The following is an 18,475-nucleotide window of genomic DNA, read 5'->3' as shown; positions in this document are numbered from 1 at the left end:
GAGAAGAGGGAGGTAGGAGAGAAGGAGAAGAGGGGAGGTAGGGAGAGAAAGAAGAGGGAGAGGAGGAGATGAGGAGAGAAGAGGAAGAGAAGAGGAGGTAGGGAGAAAAGAGAAGAGGGAGGTAGGAGAGAAAGAGAAGAGAGGGAGGAGAGAGAGAAGAGAGAGGGAGAGAAAAGAGAAGAGGGAGGGAGAAAGAGAAGAGGAGGTAGGAGAGAAGAGAAGAGGAGTAGGGAGAAAGAGAGAAGGGAGGTAGGGAGAAAAGGAGAAGAGGGAGGTGGAGAGAGAAAGAGAAGAGGGAGGTAGGGAGAGAAGAGAAGAGGGAGGTAGAGAGAAGAGAAGAGGGGAGGTAGGGAGAAAAGAGAAGAGGGAGGTAGGGAGAGAAGAGGGAGGTAGGAAGAGGAGAGGTAGGAAGGAGAGAGGTAGGGAGAGAAAGAAGAGGGAGGTAGGGAGAGAAGAGAAGAGGAGGTAGAGAGAGAAGAGAAGAGGGAGGTAGGGGAGAGAAGAGAAGAGGAGAGGTAGGAGAGAAGAGAAGAGGAGAGGTGGAGAGAAGAGAAGAGGGAGGTAGGAGAGAAGAGAAGAGGAGAGGTAGGGAGAGAAGAGAAGAGGAGAGGTAGGGAGAGAAGAGAAGAGGGGGAGAGAAGAGAAGAGGAGAGGTAGGAGAGAAGAGAAGAGAGAGAGAGGTAGGGAGAGAAGAGAAGAGAGGAGAGGTAGGGAGAGGAGAGAGGAGAAGAGGAGAGGAGGGAGAGGAGAGGAGAGAAGAGGGAGGTAGAGGAGGAGAGAAGAGAAGAGGAGAGATAGGGAGAGAAGAGAAGAGGGAGGTAGGAGAGAAGAGAAGAGGGGAGGTAGGGAGAGAAGAGAAGTAGGGAGAGAGAAGAGGAGAGGTAGGGAAGAAGAGAAGAGGAGTAGGGAGAGAAGAGAGAGGTAGGAAGAGGGAGGAGGGAGAGAAGAGGAGAGAGAGGAGGAAGAGGAGAGAAGAGAAGAGGAGGTAGGGAGAGAAGAGAAGAGGGGAGAGAGAGAAGAGAAGAGGGAGGGAAGGAGAGAAGAGAAGATGAGGAGGAAGAGAAGAGGAGAGGTAGGGAGAGAGAAGAGGAGAGGTAGGAGAGGTAGGGAGAGAAGAGAAGAAGAGAGGTAGGGAAGATGAGAGGTAGGGAGAGAAGAGGAGAGGTAGGGAGAGAAGAGAAGAGGAGAGGTAGGAGAAAGAGAAGAGGAGAGGGAGAGGAGAGAAGAGAAGAGAAGAGAGAGGTAGGGAGAAGAGAAGAGGAGAGGTAGGGAGAGAAGAGAAGAGGAGAGGTAGGGAGAGAAGAGAAGAGGAGAGGTAGGAAGAGAAGAGGAGAGGTAGGGAGAGAAGAGGAGAGGTAGGGAGAGAAGAGAAGAGGAGAGGTAGGGAGAGAAGAGAAGAGGAGAGGTAGGGAGAGAAGAGAGAGGAGAGAGAAGAAGAGAGGTAGGGAGAGAAGAGAAGAGGAGAGGTAGGAGAGAAGAGAAGAGAAGAGGTAGGAGAGAAGAGAGAGGAGGAGAGGTAGGAGAGAAGAGAAGGAGAGAGGTAGGGAGAGAAGAGGAAGATGAGAGAGAGAGGTAGGGAGAGGAGAGGAGGAGATGAGGGAGGAGAGAAGAGAGAGAGGTAGGGAGAGAAGAGAAGGGGGAGGTAGGGAGAGAAGAGAAGAGGGAGGTAGGGAGAGAAGAGAAGAGGGGAGGTAGTGGGAGAGAAGAGGGAGGGAGGAGAGAGAAGCGAAGAGGGAGGTAGGGAGAAAGAGAAGAGGAGGTAGGGAGAGAAGGGAGGTAGGGAAGAGAGAGGAGGGAGAGAAGAGGGAGGGAGGTAGGGAGAGAAGAGAAGAGGGGAGGGAGGGAGAGAAGAGAAGAGGAGAGAAGAGAAGAGGAGGAGGGAGAGAAGAGGGAGGTAGAGAGAAGAGAAATGGAGGTAGGAGAGAAGAAAAGAGGGATGTAGGGAGAGAAGAGGAGGTAGGGAGAGAAGAGAAGAGGGAGGAGGGAGAGAAGAGGAGGGAGGTAGGAGAGAAGAAAAGAGAGGGGAGGAGAGAAGAGAAGAAGGGAGAGAAGAGAAGAGAGAGGTAAGAGAGAAAGAGTAGGGAGAGAAAGAGGGAGAGAGAGAAGAAGAGTGAGGAGAGAAGAGAAGAGAAGAGGAGGTAGGGAGAAAAGAGAAGAGAGGTAGGGAGAAAAGAGAAGAGGGAGGTAGAGGAGAAAAGAGAAGAGGAGGTAGAGAGAAAGAGAAGAGGGAGGCAGGAGAGAAAGAGAAGAGGAGGTAGGAGAAAAGAGAAGAGGGAGAGGTAGGAGAAGAGAAGAGAGATAGGGAGAAAAGAGAAGAGGAGGTAGGGAGAGAAGAGGAGAGGTAGGAGAGAAGAGGAGAGAGAAGAAGGAGAGAAGAGAAGAGGAGAGGTAGGAAGAGAAGAGGAGGGAGAGAAGAGGAGAGGTAGGAGAGAAGAGAAGATGAGAGGTAGGGAGAGAAGAGAAGAGGAGAGGTAGGGAGAGAAGAGAAGAGGAGGTAGGAGAGAAGAGGAGAGGTAGGGTGAGAAGAGAAGAGGAGAGGTAGGGAGAGAAGAGAAGAGGAGAGGTGAGAGAAGAGAAGAGGAGAGGTAGGGAGAGAAGAGGAGAGGTAGGGAGAGAAGAGAAGAGGAGAGGTAGGGAGAGAAGAGAAGAGGAGAGGTAGGGAGAGAAGAGGAGAGGTAGGGAGAGAAGGGGAGAGGTAGGGAGAGAAGAGAAGAGGAGAGGTAGGGAGAGAAGAGAAGAGGAGAGGTAGGGAGAGAAGAGGAGAGGTAGGGAGAGAAGGGGAGAGGTAGGGAGAAAGAGAAGGAGAGAGGGAGGAGAGAAGAGAAGAGAGAGGAGAGTAGGAGAGGAGAGTAGGAGAAAGGAGGTAGGGAGAGAAGAGGAGAGGTAGAGAGAAGAGAGAAGGGGAGGGAGGGAGAGAAGAGAAGAGGGAGGTAAGGAGAAGAGAAGAGGGAGGGGAGAAAGAGAGAGGGAGGTAGAGAGAAGAGGAGGTAGGAAGAGGAGATAGGAGAGAAGAGGGAGGAGGTAGGGAGAGAAGAGAAGAGGGAGGTAGGAGAGAAGAGAAGAGTGGAGAGAAGAGAAGAGGAAGGTAGGGAGAGAAGAGGGAGAGAGAGAAGAGAAATGGAGAGTAGGGAAGAAGAAAAGAGATGAGGGAGAGAAGAGGGAGTAGAGAGAAGAGAAGAGGGGAGGTAGGAGAAAGAGGGAGGGAGGTAGGAGAGAAAAAAAGAGGGGTAGGAGAGAAGAGAAGAGGGGAGGGAGAGAAGAGAAGAGGAGTAGGGAGAGAAGAGAAAAGGAAGGGAGAGAAAGGAGGAGGAGAATGAGGAGGTAGGGAGAGAAGAGAAGAGAAGAGGAGGTAGGAGAAAAGATAAGAGGGAGGGAGAGAGAAAGATAAGAGAGGTAGGGAGAAAAGAGAAGAGGAGGAGGTAGGGAGAAAAGAGAAGAGGGAGGAAGAGAGAAAAGAGAAGAGGAGGTAGGGAGAAAAGAGAAGAGGAGGTAGGAGAAAAGAGAAGAGGCATGAGTTAGGGAGAGAAAAGAGAAGAGGGAGGTAGGGAGAGAAGAAAAGAGGAGGAGGAGAGAAAGGGGAGAGGAGAGAAGAGGGGAGGTAGGAGAAAGAGAAGAGAAGAGGGGAGGAGGGAGAGAAGAGAAGAGAGGTAGGAGAGAAGAGAAGAGAAGGGAGGAGGAGAAAAGAGAAGAGGGAGGGAGAGAGAAAAGAGAAGAGGAGGTAGGGAGAAAAGAGAAGAGGAGTTAGGAGAAGAGAAGAGGAGGAAGGGAGAAAAGAGAAAGGGAGGAGAGAGAGAAGAGAAGAGGGAGGTAGGAGAGAAAGAGAAGAGAGGTAGGGAGAGAAGAGAAGATGAGAGAAGAGAAGAGGTAGGGAGAGAAGAGAAGGGGGAGGTAGGGAGAGAAGAGAAGACCGGGAGGCAGGAAGAGAAGAGTGGGAGGGGAGAGAAGGAAGAGAAGAGAGAGGTAGGGAGAGAAGAGAAAGGCAGAGGAGAGAAGAAAGAGGAGAGGTAGAGAGAAGAAAGAGGAGGAGAGAAGAGAAGAGTGGAGAGAAGAGAAGAGGCGCTAGGGAGAGAAGAGAAGAGGAGGTAGGGAGATAAGAAGAGAAGAGGAGGTAGGAAGAGAAGAGAAGAGGAGGTAGGGAGAAAAGGGGGAGTAGGGAGAGAAGAGGAAAGGTAGGGAGAGAAGAGAAGTGGGAGGTAGGGAGAGAAGAGAAGGGGAGGAGAGAGAAGAGAAGAGGAGTAGGGAGAGAAGAGAAGAGGAGGTAGGGAGAGAAGAGAAGAGGGGAGGTAGGGAGAGAAGAGAAGGGGGAGGTAGGGAGAGAAGAGAAGAGGGAGGTAGGAGAGAAGAAAGAGGGAGGTAGGGAGAGAAGAGAAGAGGGAGTAGGGAGAGAAGAGAAGAGGAGGGAGAAGAGAAGAGGGAGGTAGGGAGAGAAGAAAGAGGAGGAGAGAGAAAGAGAAGAGGGAGAGGTAGGGAGAGAAAGAGAAGAGGGAGAGAGAAAAGAGAAGAGGGAGGTAGGGAGAGAAGAGAAGAGGGAGGTAGGAGAGAAGAGAGAGGACGGAGAAAAGAAAGAGGGAGGTAGGGAGAAAAGAGAAGAGGGGAGGTAGGGAGAAAAGAGAAGAGGGAGGAGGAGAGAAGAGAAGAGGGAGGTAGGGAGAGAAGAGAAGAGAGAGAAGAGAAGAGAAGAGAGGAGAGGAGGTAGGAGAGAAGAGAAGAGAGTAGAGAGAAGAGAAGAAAGAGGGAGAGGAGAGAAGAGAAGAGAAGAGAAGAGGGAGGTAGGGAGATAAGAGAAGAGGAAGAGGAGAGAGGTAGGAAGAGAAGAGAAGAGGAGGTAGAGAAAAGAGAAGAGGGAGAGAGAGAGAAAAGGAGAAAGGAGGGAGAAAAGAGAAGAGGGAGGTAGGGGAGAAAAGAGAAGAGGAGGTAGGGAGAGAAGAGAAGAGGGAGGTAGGAGAGAAGAGAAGAGGAGGAAGGGAGAAAGAGAAAGGGAGGGAGGGAGAAAAGAGAGAGAGGAGGTAGGGAGAGAAGAGAAGAGGAGGTAGAGAGAAGAGAAGAGGAGGTAGGGAGAAAAGAGAAGAGGAGAGGAAGAGAAGAGGAGAGGAGAAGATGAGAGAAGAGGAGAGAGAGGAGGAGAAAAGAAGAGGGGAGGAAGGGAGATAAAGAGAAGAGGGAGGAGAGAGAGAAGGAGAGAGGGAGGGAGAGAGAAAGAGAAGAGAGGTAGGGAGAGAAGAGAAGAGGAGGTGGGAAGAGAAGAGAAGAGGGAGGCAGGGAGAGAAGAGAAGAGGGGAGAGTAGGAGAGAAGAGAAGAGAGGTAGGGAGAGAAGAGAAGAGGGAGGCAGGAGAGAAGAAAGGGAGGTAGAGAGAAGAGAGAGAGAAGAGAAGAGGAGGAGGAGGAGAGAAGAGAAGACGAGAGTAGAGGGAGAGAAGAGAAGAGAAGAGGAGGTAGGAGAGAAGCGAAGAGGGAGGTAGAGAGAAGAGAAGAGAAGAGAAGAGAAGAGAAGAGAAGAAAGAAGGGAGGAAGAGAAGAGGGAGGGAGAGAAGAGAAGAGGGGATGTAGGGAGAGAAGGGAAGAGAGGAGGTAGGAGAGAAGGAAGAGGGAGGTAGGGAGAGAAGAGAAGAGGGAGGTAGGGAGAGAAGAGGGAGAGAAGAGAATGGGGAGGAGTAGGGAGAGAAGAGAAGAGGGAGGTAGGGAGAGAAGAGAAAGGGGGAGGTAGGGAGAGAAGAGAAGAGGGAGGTAGTGAGGAGAAGAGAAGAGGAGGTAGGGAGAGAAGAGAAGAGGGAGAGAAGAGAAGAGGGAGGTAGGGAGAGAAGAGGAGGTAGGAAGAGGAGAGGTAGGGAGAGAAAAGGGGAGGTGAGGTAGGGAGAGAAGAGAAGAGGGGAGGTAGGGAGAGAAGAGAAGAGTGGAGAGAAGAGAAGAGGGGAGGTAGGGAGAGAAGAGAAGAGGGAGGTAGGGAGAAAGAGAAGAGGGGAGGTAGGGAGAAAGGGAGAAGAGGAGGTGGGGAGAAAAGAGAAGAGGGAGGTGGGGGAGAAAAGAGAAGAGGGAGGTAGGGAGAGAAGAGAAGAGGGGAGGTAGGGAGAAAAGAGAAGAGGGGAGGTAGGGAGAAAGGAGAAGAGGGGAGGTGGGGAGAAAAGAGAAGAGGGGAGGTAGGGAGAAAAGAGAAGAGGGGAGGTAGGGAGAGAAGAGGGGAGGTAGGAAGAGGAGAGGTAGGAAGAGGAGAGGTAGGGAGAGAAAAGAAGAGGGGAGGTAGGGAGAGAAGAGAAGAGGGGAGGTAGGGAGAGAAGGGAAGAGGGGAGGTAGGGAGAGAAGAGAAGAGGGGAGGTAGGGAGAGAAGAGAAGAGGGGAGGTAGGAAGAGAAGAGAAGAGGGGAGGTAGGGAGAGAAGAGAAGAGGGGAGGTAGGGAGAGAAGAGAAGAGGTGAGGTAGGGAGAGAAGAGAATTGGTGAGGTAGTGAGAGAAGAGAAGAGAGAGAGGAGGAGATAGGAGAGAAGAGAAGAGAAGAGGAGGGAGGTAGAGAGAGAAGAGAAGAGCGGAGGTAGGGAGGGGAGGAGAGAAGAGAAGAGAAGAGGAGGTAGGGAGAGCAAAAAAAGGAGAGAAGAGAAGAGAAGAGGTAGGGAGAGAAGAGAAGAGGGGAGGTAGGGAGAGAAGAGAAGAGGGGATGTAGGGAGAGAAGGGAAGAGGGAGTAGGAGAGAAGGGAAGAGGGGAGGTAGGGAGAGAAGAGAAGAGGGGAGGTAGGGAGAAAAGAGGGGAGAGAAGAGAATGGGGGAGGTATGGAGAGAAGAGAAGAGGGGAGGTAGGGAGAGAAGAGAATGGGGGAGGTAGGGAGAGAAGAGAAGAGGGGAGGTAGTGAGAGAAGAGAAGAGGGAGGTAGGGAGAGAAGAGAAGAGGGGAGAGAAGAGAAGAGGGGAGGTAGGGAGAGAAGAGGGGAGGTAGGAAGAGGAGAGGTAGGGAGAGAAAAGGGGAGGTGAGGTAGGGAGAGAAGAGAAGAGGGGAGGTAGGGAGAGAAGAGAAGAGTGGAGAGAAGAGAAGAGGCGAGGTAGGGAGAGAAGAGAAGAGGGGAGGTAGGGAGAGAAGAGGGGAGGTAGGAAGAGGAGAGGTAGGGAGAGAAGAGAAGAGGGGAGGTAGGGAGAGAAGAGAAGAGGGAGGTAGGGAGAGAAGAGAAGAGGGAGGTAGGGAGAGAAGAGAAGGGTGAGAGAGAGTGAGGTAGTGAGAGAAGAGAAGAGGGAGGTAGGGAGAGAAGAGAAGAGGGGAGAGAAGAGAAGAGGGGAGTTAGGGAGAGAAGAGAAGAGGGGAGGTAGGGAGAGAAGAGAAGAGGGGTGGTAGGGAGAAAAGAGAAGAGGGGAGGTAGGGAGAAAAGAGAAGAGGGGAGGTAGGGAGAAAAGAGAAGAGGGGAGGTAGGGAGAGAAGAGAGAGAGGTAGGGAGAGAAGAGAAGAGGGGAGGTAGGGAGAAAAGAGAAGAGGGGAGGTAGGGAGAGAAGAGAAGAGGGGAGGTGAGAAGAGAAGAGAAGAGGGGAGGTAGGGAGAGAAGAGAAGAGGGGAGGTAGGGAGAGAAGAGAAGAGAAGAGGGGAGGTAGGGAGAGAAGAGAAGAGAAGAGGGGAGGTAGGGAGAGAAGAGAAGAGGGAGGTGAGGAGAGTGGAGGTAGGGAGAGAAGAGAAGAGGGGAGGTAGGGAGAAAAGAGAAGAGGGGAGGTAGGGAGAAAGGAGAAGAGGGGAGGTAGGGAGAAAAGAGAAGAGGGGAGGTAGGGAGAAAAGAGAAGAGGGGAGGTGGGGAGAAAAGAGAAGAGGGGAGGTAGGGAGAGAAGAGAAGAGGGGAGGTAGGGAGAGAAGAGAAGAGGGGAGGTAGGGAGAAAAGAGAAGAGGGGAGGTATGGAGAGAAGAGGGGAGGTAGGAAGAGGAGAGGTAGGAAGAGGAGAGGTAGGAAGAGGAGAGGTAGGGAGAGAAAAGAAGAGGGGAGGTAGGGAGAGAAGAGGGGAGGTAGGGGAGAGAAGAGAAGAGGGGAGGTAGGGAGAGAAGAGAAGAGGGGAGGTAGGAAGAGAAGAGAAGTGGGGAGGTAGGGAGAGAAGAGAAGAGGGGAGGTAGGGAGAGGAGAGAAGAGGTGAGGTAGGGAGAGAAGAGAATAGGTGAGGTAGTGAGAGAAGAGAAGAGGGAGGTAGGGAGAGAAGAGAAGAGAAGAGAAGAGGGGAGGGGAGGTAGGGAGAGAAGAGAAGAGGGGAGGTAGGGAGAGAAGAGAAAAGAAGAGGGGAGGTAGGGAGGGGAGAGAAGAGAAGAGGGGAGGTAGGGAGGGGAGAGAAGAGAAGAGAAGAGGGGAGGTAGGGAGAGAAGCGAAGAGGAGAGGTAGGGAGAGAAGAGAAGAGGGGAGATAGGGAGAGAAGAGAAGAGAAGAGGGGAGGTAGGGAGGGAAGAGAAGAGAAGAGGGGAGGTAGGGAGGGGAGAGAAGAGAAGAGGGGCGGTAGGGAGAGAAGAGAAGAGGGGAGGTAGGGAGAGAAGCGAAGAGGAGAGGTAGGGAAGGGAGAGAAGAGAAGAGGAGCGGTAGTTGAGGGGAGAGAAGAGAGGAGAGAAGGGCAGGGAAGAGGGGAGGTAGGGAGGGGAGAGAGAACAAGGGGAAGGGGGCACAATAACACCAAACCTCAAACAGTTCTATCTACAGTATGATGTAATTAGAGGCCTGGTGTTAAACAAGGCGTTATTCAAATTAACCACTAATTGCCACATGTTAGTCCTGTCGCAGCTAGGCTGAGGTGTCGGCTGGAGTGCCTCACATCTGCTAATTGGTACAAACAGGTAGCAGATGCATGTCCCCGCCACTGAGCCTCTGCCAATTAGCCAGGCAGGGCTCAACCACAGGCGACCAGGCCGCCGTGCTGGCTCAGGGATGGGGAAGAGGAGGGATTTACCTGGCGGTGGCCCAGCCAAGCTAGGGGAGTACGGAAGAGGAAATGCCCCTAGTTTTCCCCAACACGGCGGCCTAGCTTTTCCCCAAATCTCTGTGTAAGTCACATCTTATTCTTAGCTTTGATGAAGCCTATGCGTTAGTTGAATGGAAACAAATATCCAGAAAAATCATGTTTTCCTCAGGCTGCTTTAGGGAAGACGCAGGAAGTATAATGTCACACCAGCAGACCGCTTTCCTGTGTGTTCCCTTTATGTTGCCTCTCCTCCATCAATCCAAAGTGCCTTAAAGGCTAGTTATGCAGCCTAACATGATTTGAGGTCATGTTTAAATGGTAAATAAACTCATTTTGTTGCAAGCAGAGTTGTGGAGAGCACTGTTTATTATGGCCTCTTTAATGATGAGGAATGTTTAGTAATGACCCTTCTGCGCCGGTCACCGAGATGACAGAAGTTGGTTATCTCATTAGTTCCCCCTCGTTGAATTGATGCCTGAGACAACATTATCTCAACTGCTGCTTTGCTAGCTCATGCTCCGCTCCTGCTCGCACACAGCCGACAAATACTAGGATGGAGGGAGATTTAGACTCTGGAGCAATCGGTGGACGTGACGTGGTCACGTTTTTCCCAAAGACTACCAAACCAGAGAGCTTTTTTTCTAATCCTCAGACGTCAGAAGCATAGTAAATAACCTGTTCAGCTCAAAGCACGATCGCTGACTGTGAGTCAGTTTGTGTGTTTATGGCGTGTCTTCAGAAGGGTGGGGTTGAGTTGTTCTGTGTGGTTAACCCAGATGGTTGATTGACTGATAAAGTACTCACTACTCTGTTGTTTTCCAGCTGAATATCCTGGTTGATACAGGAAGCAGTAACTTTGCAGTGGCTGCAGCAGCACACCCCTTCATCACACACTTCTTCAACACAGCACTGTGAGTCAGGCTCTCATATTTGCTCTCAGTGGAATAGCTCTTTCTATTGGGTCAATGAGAGGGCTACATTATCCACGCATTATATTTGGTGGCCCCAATAATATCAGAAAATGCCATAATTCAACAATCAGTGTTTCACATCAATCTCATTATAATTTATACTACAATCTGATCGTTTTTATTTTTGTTTAGAATTGGCTCAGGCATGCGTTTGATAAGATTTCCTTTGTCTAAGAGTGCTGGTTACTCTCCCTGTCCCTCCCTGTGTTCAGCTCCAGTACGTACCAGTCCACTGGCAGGGCCGTGGCCGTCAAGTACACCCAGGGCAACTGGGAGGGCAAGCTGGGCACCGACCGCGTCTTCATCCCCAGCATCCCCGGCACCCTCACCATCAACATCGCCACCATTCTCTCCTCCGACGGATTCTTCCTCCCAGGAGTCAACTGGCAGGGCATCCTGGGCCTGGCCTACCCCCTACTGGCTCAGGTATATGGGGAAGGGGGTGAGCTTGGTGCCCCCTGGGACTCTGGATATGAAGGAAGGGGTTCCATGCCTATGTCTGTTTGATTTGGCACAATGGTGTCCGTAAGCGTGGCGGGGTATGAAGAGCTGCTGAAGGTTATCAAAGAGCAAATCAAGGTTCACACACATGATACTGTTCAGAATCTCATCGTCACACAGAACCATGGGGCGTGATGTGGCTTAGGCTATTCTGAGCTGACACGTATGCCTTATGCAGATTTTGAGGTCAACCATTTTAAATCATTAACATGCAAGAGCTTACAGTAAGCACTCTGTACTGCGGATCTCAGCTTTTGTTCAGATGATTTGCAGAATGTTCGTCACACATCACATGCATATATCTGGCCTTTGACATATACACCATGTGGAGTCAAGGTATAGAGAGGGGGGGAATCCTGTTTAGTCAGGGTGATAACTGATAAGACTTTCTCCTGTTATTCTCTGTGCTTACAGCTTCACTTTTTTAATTTTAAAAAAATCAATATAACATTACATAACACTAACAACAAAAACATAACACCCAACAAGACAGCACATTTCAACCATATATCAGTGGTTGGAATATTAAACAGCAATTTTTTTTTTAAGTTAATACATTTCTTTTGATAAAAAAAATTTATAACTAAAGAAAAACACCCATTACACATACATTTGTTACAACTTATGCCCTAGCTTCTCACCCGCACGTCCCTTATATAATTCAAAAAGTGTTCCCATATCATACTAAATTTCCCTTTCCTCTCCTGTAATTTCGCTATCATTGATTCATAAGATGCAGTCTCCACCATGAGTTTGAGCCAATCTGTTGATTTCGGACTATCTGTGCTCTTCCAGTTACATACAGTGGGGGAAAAAAGTATTTAGTCAGCCACCAATTGTGCAAGTTCTCCCACTTAAAAAGATGAGAGAGGCCTGTAATTTTCATCATAGGTACACGTCAACTATGACAGACAAATTGAGAAAAAAATTCCAGAAAATCACATTGTAGGAGTTTTAATGAATTTATTTGCAAATTATGGTGGAAAATAAGTATTTGGTCTCCTACAAACAAGCAAGATTTATGGCTCTCACAGACCTGTAACTTCTTCTTTAAGAGGCTCCTCTGTCCTCCACTCGTTACCTGTATTAATGGCACTTGTTTGAACTTGTTATCAGTATAAAATACACCTGTCCACAACCTCAAACAGTCACACGCCAAACTCCACTATGGCCAAGACCAAAGAGCTGTCAAAGGACACCAGAAACAAAATTGTAGACCTGCATCAGGCTGGGAAGACTGAATCTGCAATAGGTAAGCAGCTTGGTTTGAAGAAATCAACTGTGGGAGCAATTATTAGGAAATGGAAGACATACAAGACCACTGATAATCTCCCTCGATCTGGGGCTCCACGCAAGATCTCACCCTGTGGGGTCAAAATGATCACAAGAACGGTGAGCAAAAATCCCAGAACCACACGGGGGGACCTAGTGAATGACCTGCAGAGAGCTGGGACCAAAGTAACAAAGCCTAACATCAGTAACACACTACGCCGTCAGGGACTCAGATCCTGCAGTGCCAGACGTGTCCCCCTGCTTAAGCCAGTACATGTCCAGGCCCATCTGAAGTTTGCTAGAGTGCATTTGGATGATCCAGAAGAGGATTGGGAGAATGTCATATGGTCAGATGAAACCAAAATAGAATTTTTGGTAAAAACTCAACTCGTCGTGTTTGGAGGACAAAGAATGCTGAGTTGCATCCAAAGAACACCATACCTACTGTGAAGCATGGGGGTGGAAACATCATGCTTTGGGGCTGTTTTTCTGCAAAGGGACCAGGATGACTGATCCGTGTAAAGGAAAGAATGAATGGGGCCATGTATCGTGAGATTTTGAGTGAAAACCTCCTTCCATCAGCAAGGGCATTGAAGATGAAACGTGGCTGGGTCTTTCAGCATGACAATGATCCCAAACACACCGCCCGGGCAACGAAGGAGTGGCTTCAGAAGAAGCATTTCAAGGTCCTGGAGTGGCCTAGCCAGTCTCCAGATCTCAACCCCATAGAAAATCTTTGGAGGGAGTTGAAAGTCTGTGTTGCCCAGCGACAGCCCCAAAACATCACTGCTCTAGAGGAGATCTGCATGGAGGAATGGGCCAAAATACCAGCAACAGTGTGTGAAAACCTTGTGAAGACTTACAGAAAATGTTTGACCTGTGTCATTGCCAACAAAGGGTATATAACAAAGTATTGAGAAACTTTTGTTATTGACCAAATACTTATTTTCCACCATAATTTGCAAATAAAATCATAAAAAATCCTACAATGTGATTTTCTGGATTTTTTTTTCTCATTTTGTCTGTCATAGTTGACGTGTACCTATGATGAAAATTACAGGCCTCTCTCATCTTTTTAAGTGGGAGAACTTGCACAATTGGTGGCTGACTAAATACTTTTTTTCCCACTGTAGTATGAGTCTAGCCGCAGTAAGAAAACCCACTGAGACAAGACCACACTCTTCTTTGCTAATACCTGGTGGTAAAATAGATATATCCCCTAATAAGCAGAGCAGTGGGGACTCTGGGATAGGCTGTCCCACCCATTCTTCAAGCTTTTTAAGAACCTCCTTCCAAAAAGGGAGCACCATGTGACATTCCCATATAGCATGCAAAAAGGTACCTACTTCCCCCTTGCATTTCCAGCATAAATTATTTTGCAATAAACCCATTTGATGTAATCTAACTGGGGTGCAGTAGGATCTATGAACAATCTTAAAATGTGTACATTTACCCCTTGTATCCCTGGTACACCACCCTACATTGGAAACTACATTTTTCCATACATCCTCCTCAATGTCACAAGTAAGATCCCTCTGCCAAATCAACCTTAAATTCTCACAGTTTCCATATTGTGCATATGAGACTATTTTATAAAACACTGAAGCGGAGTGTGATATTCCTGGTAACATGAAATATTGTTCTAACAAGTTTTCATCTCTCTGGCGGTTAATACTCATAAGAGATCCCATGCAGCTCCTTAGTTATAAGTATTTACAGCTTCACTATTGACCAATAGGACAGCCAAGACGTTACTGTTTTACACTAAGCTAATGACCAGAATGTTTTGTGTTTATGTCTCCTGTTTCTCAGCCTGACTCCTCGGTGGAGCCCTTCTTTAACTCCATGGTGCGACAGACGGGCATCCCAGATGTGTTCTCCCTCCAGATGTGCGGAGCTGGGTTGTCGGCCAGCACCATTGCCGACCCCACGGGGGGAAGTCTTGTGAGTAGTCAGGAGGAGAAAGCTAAAGGCTATGAATGGGAGGAGTGAATGGTGGGGGGGAGACTTCCTTACAAAGGCTGGTTGTTGTACTGTAAAAGAGGATGATTATTGAGGCTGTTCATCTCACGCACCCTAGGCAGACGCTTGGCATAATATTGCTCCCAACGCCCAGACCAGATAAACCTTTCAAGGGCGGATGAGACTGAGCGGCATGGTGCTTTTTAGAAACATGTGTTTCCCCATTGTACGCCCAATCTAGTTAGCGAGTGGCTAATTAAGCTAAGATAGCCCCCTGCTGAGAGCAGGTCTGTCGGTGTTATACGAGCGGTCGAGCCGACCACGTGAGCCTCTGAGAGGGGCAGATGGGAGAGATGACGGGGTGTAATCAGTGTCTGCAATGCCATACCAAACAGTGCCAAGGCTTGCCATTGTAGTTTTATTATAGTATTCAGGCTATCATTGGATTCAGTCATTTGTAAAGTGAATGAAAACCCAGTTTTGTTTCAGGTCATGGGAGGGGTTGAACCAACATTGTATTCAGGGTCCATGTGGTACACCCCTATAAAGGAAGAGTGGTACTATCAGGTGGAAGTATTGAAGCTGGAGGTTGGGGACCAGAATCTAAACCTGGACTGCAAAGAGGTATGAGACAGACTGTCCCCCTGTTGTTTTCTAAATTGGTTTTTCCTGTTCTAAATGGTTTGCAAGGTATTTCAATCTGCACAACACGTCAGGTTTGAGGAACAAAGACTAACCTTGGCCCTAAGCCTAAGGCTGTGTCTAGTCAACAGACTTGGTGGATGAGGCTGTAGTGCAGGTTCGGAAAGAGGAAATAAAGCAACGCTAATAAAGCATGCCTGAGCTGAGACACAAGAATGTGCTAATCCTGTTTCTGAAGCCTTCCAGGAACCAAGGTGGACATTTCAGCTTTCTCTTTGACTGAGATCTTCTGAAAGGAAACCATGTAACTGAAAAAATTCTGTCTTCCCCTTTCTTTATACATCTTCTCTCTCTCTTTCTCTCTCTCTATCTCTCAGTACAACAAGGATAAAGCCATAGTGGACAGTGGAACCACTCTGCTGCGGCTGCCTGTGAATGTGTTCAATGCTGTGGTGGAGGCGATCTCAAGAACATCTCTGGTATGTCAGCCTCTGTGCCCATGATCAAATGACTTCTAGGATTACCTGGTTGTCTGAGGACACTTCAGTAACTATGTAGACTGAGAACACTGAAACCTATTTCCTTTCCATACAGTATGACCATGGCCTGTATTTTCACACCCTTATATGGCAACTTTGTTCTGGTCTACAGATCTGAGAGAAAAGTAGTGGTCATCTATGTAAAAGTACACTTTTTTTCACAACTATGAGTAGTTTTGTTGGAGTCTTAACAATCCGTCACTGTCTTTCTATGGTCCAGATCCAGGACTTCACCTCAGGGTTCTGGGGTGGTACTAAACTGGCCTGCTGGTTGAAGGGAGAGACACCGTGGAGGTTCTTCCCCAAACTGTCCATCTACCTGAGGGCCACCAACACCAGCCAGTCCTTCAAAATCTCCATCCTTCCTCAGGTGAAAACAAATGTCCACCATGTTGCATCCGTGTGTTTGTTGTTTGCTTACTCCAACCAACATCCACCATATTGTTATGAGTTTTAGATCTGTTTGCCGACAGCTCTTTGATTGACATTAGTGTGTCTGTGTGGCTCCTCTCTGCAGCTGTATATCCAGCCAATCACAGACGTGGACGGTAGGCTGGAATGCTTCCGCTTCGGCATCTCGTCGTCGGCCAATGGCCTGGTGATAGGAGCCACCGTCATGGAGGGCTTCTACGTCGTCTTCGACCGGGCTGAGAAGAGGGTGGGCTTCGCTGTCAGCAGATGTGCAGGTGAGGGCTGGAGACACTTGGGGCATCAAGGATATTATTGGGTCTTACATAAGGCCTTGGTCTTCCAATACAATATGGTTATGGCTCTAGCATCAGAAAATATGTACTTTTTTTGGCTATTAAATGTTTATCTGCTTGGTCAAGTGCCCTTTGTATACCCATCTCGCATTCCACAGTACGTCAGCCATAATAACCCTGGTCCCTCTCTCCAGTGAACGGTGGGATAGCAGTGTCAGAGATCTCAGGGCCCTTCTCATCTGCAGACGTGGCATCTGACTGTGCTGCTGGAGGGCTGCTGAAGGAGCCCCTTCTCTGGGTCATCTCCTACGCCCTGATCGCCGTCTGTGTCGTGGTGCTCCTCATCCTGCTCCTCCTCCTCGTCCTGCCCTGTCGTCCCCGAGACCGGTCCGGCGAGATCACTGATGAGTCCTCGCTGGTCCGCCACCGCATCAAGTGACTGAGGCGGGCCTCTGGTGACACAACGACTGCCACCGGGAGTCCCAGTTCTACCGAGGCTGGGAAAGGGGAGGGGTTGGGGCTTCACTGACCAATAGGCTGTTCTCTGGACACATCATGGAAAAAAAGAGACTGCACTAACCAGTTTGATCAGAGAACACCTTTCTTAGCTTAGATGTTACCAGTTCTTTGGACTCCAGTTTTACATCAATTTAGACACACGTTATAAGACTGAAGGTTGTGTAGCAGAAAGGAATCATGCTGTCCTTATTCCAGCCCAGTCCCTCATTGCACATATATTTCCTGCTGATTCTCTACTGCCTACAACTTGGTAGTGAAGTGCACTGCTCTCACCTGACAGAGAAGGTCCTAAGAACTCTTAAACAGTCAGGTTTCTTTTGACTTCTTAGAAGCCTCAACTGAAAATAGGATATTGTAAATGACGCTTTGAAGTTTGTTGAATGTTCCCCATTGGTATCAACACCATTATTTCATGGCAACTTTCTTCTTCTCTGCGATAAAAGGAGGAATGTTTTGTAGCATCTTGTCAAGCGGTTTCTCTTATTTTAAGAGTTGGGGAGTTGACTAAATGTTTTCATTCACAAAGCACAACCAGGAGTTCAGACAATCCAAGATGATGCACACATTATGTTGGGGTAAGAACATCACTTAGGTTGATATCATAATACTTCCCTTGTGGTTTACAATGCTATCATGTCACAGCCATCTCCTCAATTATGGGAACTAGTATGGGTTTGCAAAATTTTTTTATTGCACTTTTCAAATACTGATCAAAAGTGTCAAATATATGAAGATCAATATCACTGCATCTGTATGTGAGAATGAAGCGATTGACAGTAACTGTGTTATAGGATTTTGTAATGACGTTGTATTAATGTTATGTACTTTTACTAATATACATATTTGTCAATATGATTGTGATTGTATAATATTCTTTCAAAAAACTTGCCATTAGTAGACACATACAGAAAACTGATTTGTAAGGGCACATATATTTATATTGGAGTATTTCTAATATTTTCAAAATTGTACAACCCCCAAAGTTACCAATGATTTCAAAAGTGGAGATGTATTGGCCAAACAAATTGTATTAAGATGTACTGTATTTTTCTATCAAATGTTAAAGAAAATATTTTGCAAAGGTGTTTGATACAAAATCAGGTGCAGATGATTTCAATGAAAATGTTTTGCATGATCATATTTGTTTAAATGTATATCAGTGCCAAAATTGTGATTGTATTTAATTAAATTGACCAGATTAAAGTAAAGGCTCTCATTCCAGCGTGATAATAGGCCTGGCCTCTATTCCAACAGCCTTCAACCTGGATAAACAATCCACCATTCACTTGAATAGTATGACTAAAGAAAAGTTACACAAGTAGAGGGCACAATGGTGAAGGTTCACTTTCTCTGTAATCTTGAGCTCGAGAGCAACTACCAAGAACACTCTTCAAGCACCATCTGGTGGTCAAATGTGGTACATAAATGTAATGACTTTTCCAACTGGACAGTACACAGTATATTACACAACAAAACAGTATCAGGATGATTTAATGAATATACACATACAAATGAGGACAAACTCAATATGTAGCACATAAAGGAAGGTTGTGTTGGTTATAGCAGTGGTATTTCTGATGACACTGTACGTACAAAAAGTAGACATGTATTTCTGTCTTTTTTATTCAGATTTTCTAAAGACAGAAAAAATACGTTTCCACCATTTCATCCTGATTGTCCACCAGTAATTTCTCCGTACATTGCTTCTCAGTTTTCATCTTGATATTTCTGCAAAACCAAACACACTATAGTTAAAACTTCCCATTATTAAAAAGTGAATGCATGTTAATCACAACAATGGATTTAATGGTTTCTTATACCTGTATTTGCTCATAGATCCAGCCTAGGAAGAAGGTGACATTGCCATAGACGCCTGGTTTGTTCCTCTGGGCACAGCCATCTCCCCAGCTTGTGTCCCCTACCAGCCACCATACTGAGTCCTTCTCTGTCACAAGCGGGCCACCACTGTCTCCCTGGGAGATGGAGTACATGTCACATTTAAGGAATGATGCAATAGACAATCCAATGAGTCTTAGAGGGTGTCTTCTGTTTCTATGCTATTAAGTGCAGTTTCATTGAGCTTGTTTTTCTGTAACTGAATAAGCAGTATTGATGTTTTACAGGCCATTCAATCACATAATGTGGTAGTGGATATACACCACTCACCCACTTAACTGGCTAAAGGCACAGTATATAATTGAGGTTTTGTTTCACCAAGGCCAGAGAGCATGTTCCATAAAGGCATGAAAACCCTCTTATATGATCTGTTCAAAACGTAGGAACACCCCTAATGTCACTGCTATGTTTGTACAGGAGAAGTGGAATTGTATGATTGAGGGATTCCACTGGTATGATACTCTTTTTTGTTTTACTTTTATAGAAACAGAACGAAGGTACATTACTGTGGCAGTGTGAAAGCCTTATCCAACTGTCTTTAAACATCTTGTTTATAGGTTAAGGTGTTCTTATT

At 47.5% G+C, this 18,475-nt stretch overlaps 1 protein-coding gene across 2 annotated transcripts in view; it reads left to right on the top strand.

Annotated features, from left to right (window-relative positions):
* The window catches only part of LOC121568016 (beta-secretase 2-like), a 29,231-nt gene extending 12,023 nt beyond the window's left edge, over positions 1–17,208 (top strand). Inside the window, exons 2-9 of one of the 2 annotated variants that reach the window (XM_041878498.2) lie at positions 9,718–9,806; positions 10,079–10,292; positions 13,452–13,583; positions 14,091–14,225; positions 14,621–14,722; positions 15,003–15,152; positions 15,300–15,468; positions 15,681–17,208. In XM_041878498.2, the coding sequence (XP_041734432.2) occupies positions 9,718–9,806; positions 10,079–10,292; positions 13,452–13,583; positions 14,091–14,225; positions 14,621–14,722; positions 15,003–15,152; positions 15,300–15,468; positions 15,681–15,925 (1,236 nt within the window). In that variant the 3' untranslated portion in view covers positions 15,926–17,208. The remainder of the gene's footprint in view (positions 1–9,717; positions 9,807–10,078; positions 10,293–13,451; positions 13,584–14,090; positions 14,226–14,620; positions 14,723–15,002; positions 15,153–15,299; positions 15,469–15,680) is intronic. The other variant, XM_041878499.2, reaches the window with a different exon arrangement.
* Positions 17,209–18,475: the final 1,267 nt, after the last annotated feature.

This window comes from Coregonus clupeaformis, chromosome 6, assembly GCF_020615455.1.
Source record: "Coregonus clupeaformis isolate EN_2021a chromosome 6, ASM2061545v1, whole genome shotgun sequence".
NCBI lineage: Eukaryota > Metazoa > Chordata > Actinopteri > Salmoniformes > Salmonidae > Coregonus > Coregonus clupeaformis.
Note: the sequence above shows the minus strand (reverse complement) of the source record. Positions and strands in the feature narration are given on the sequence as shown.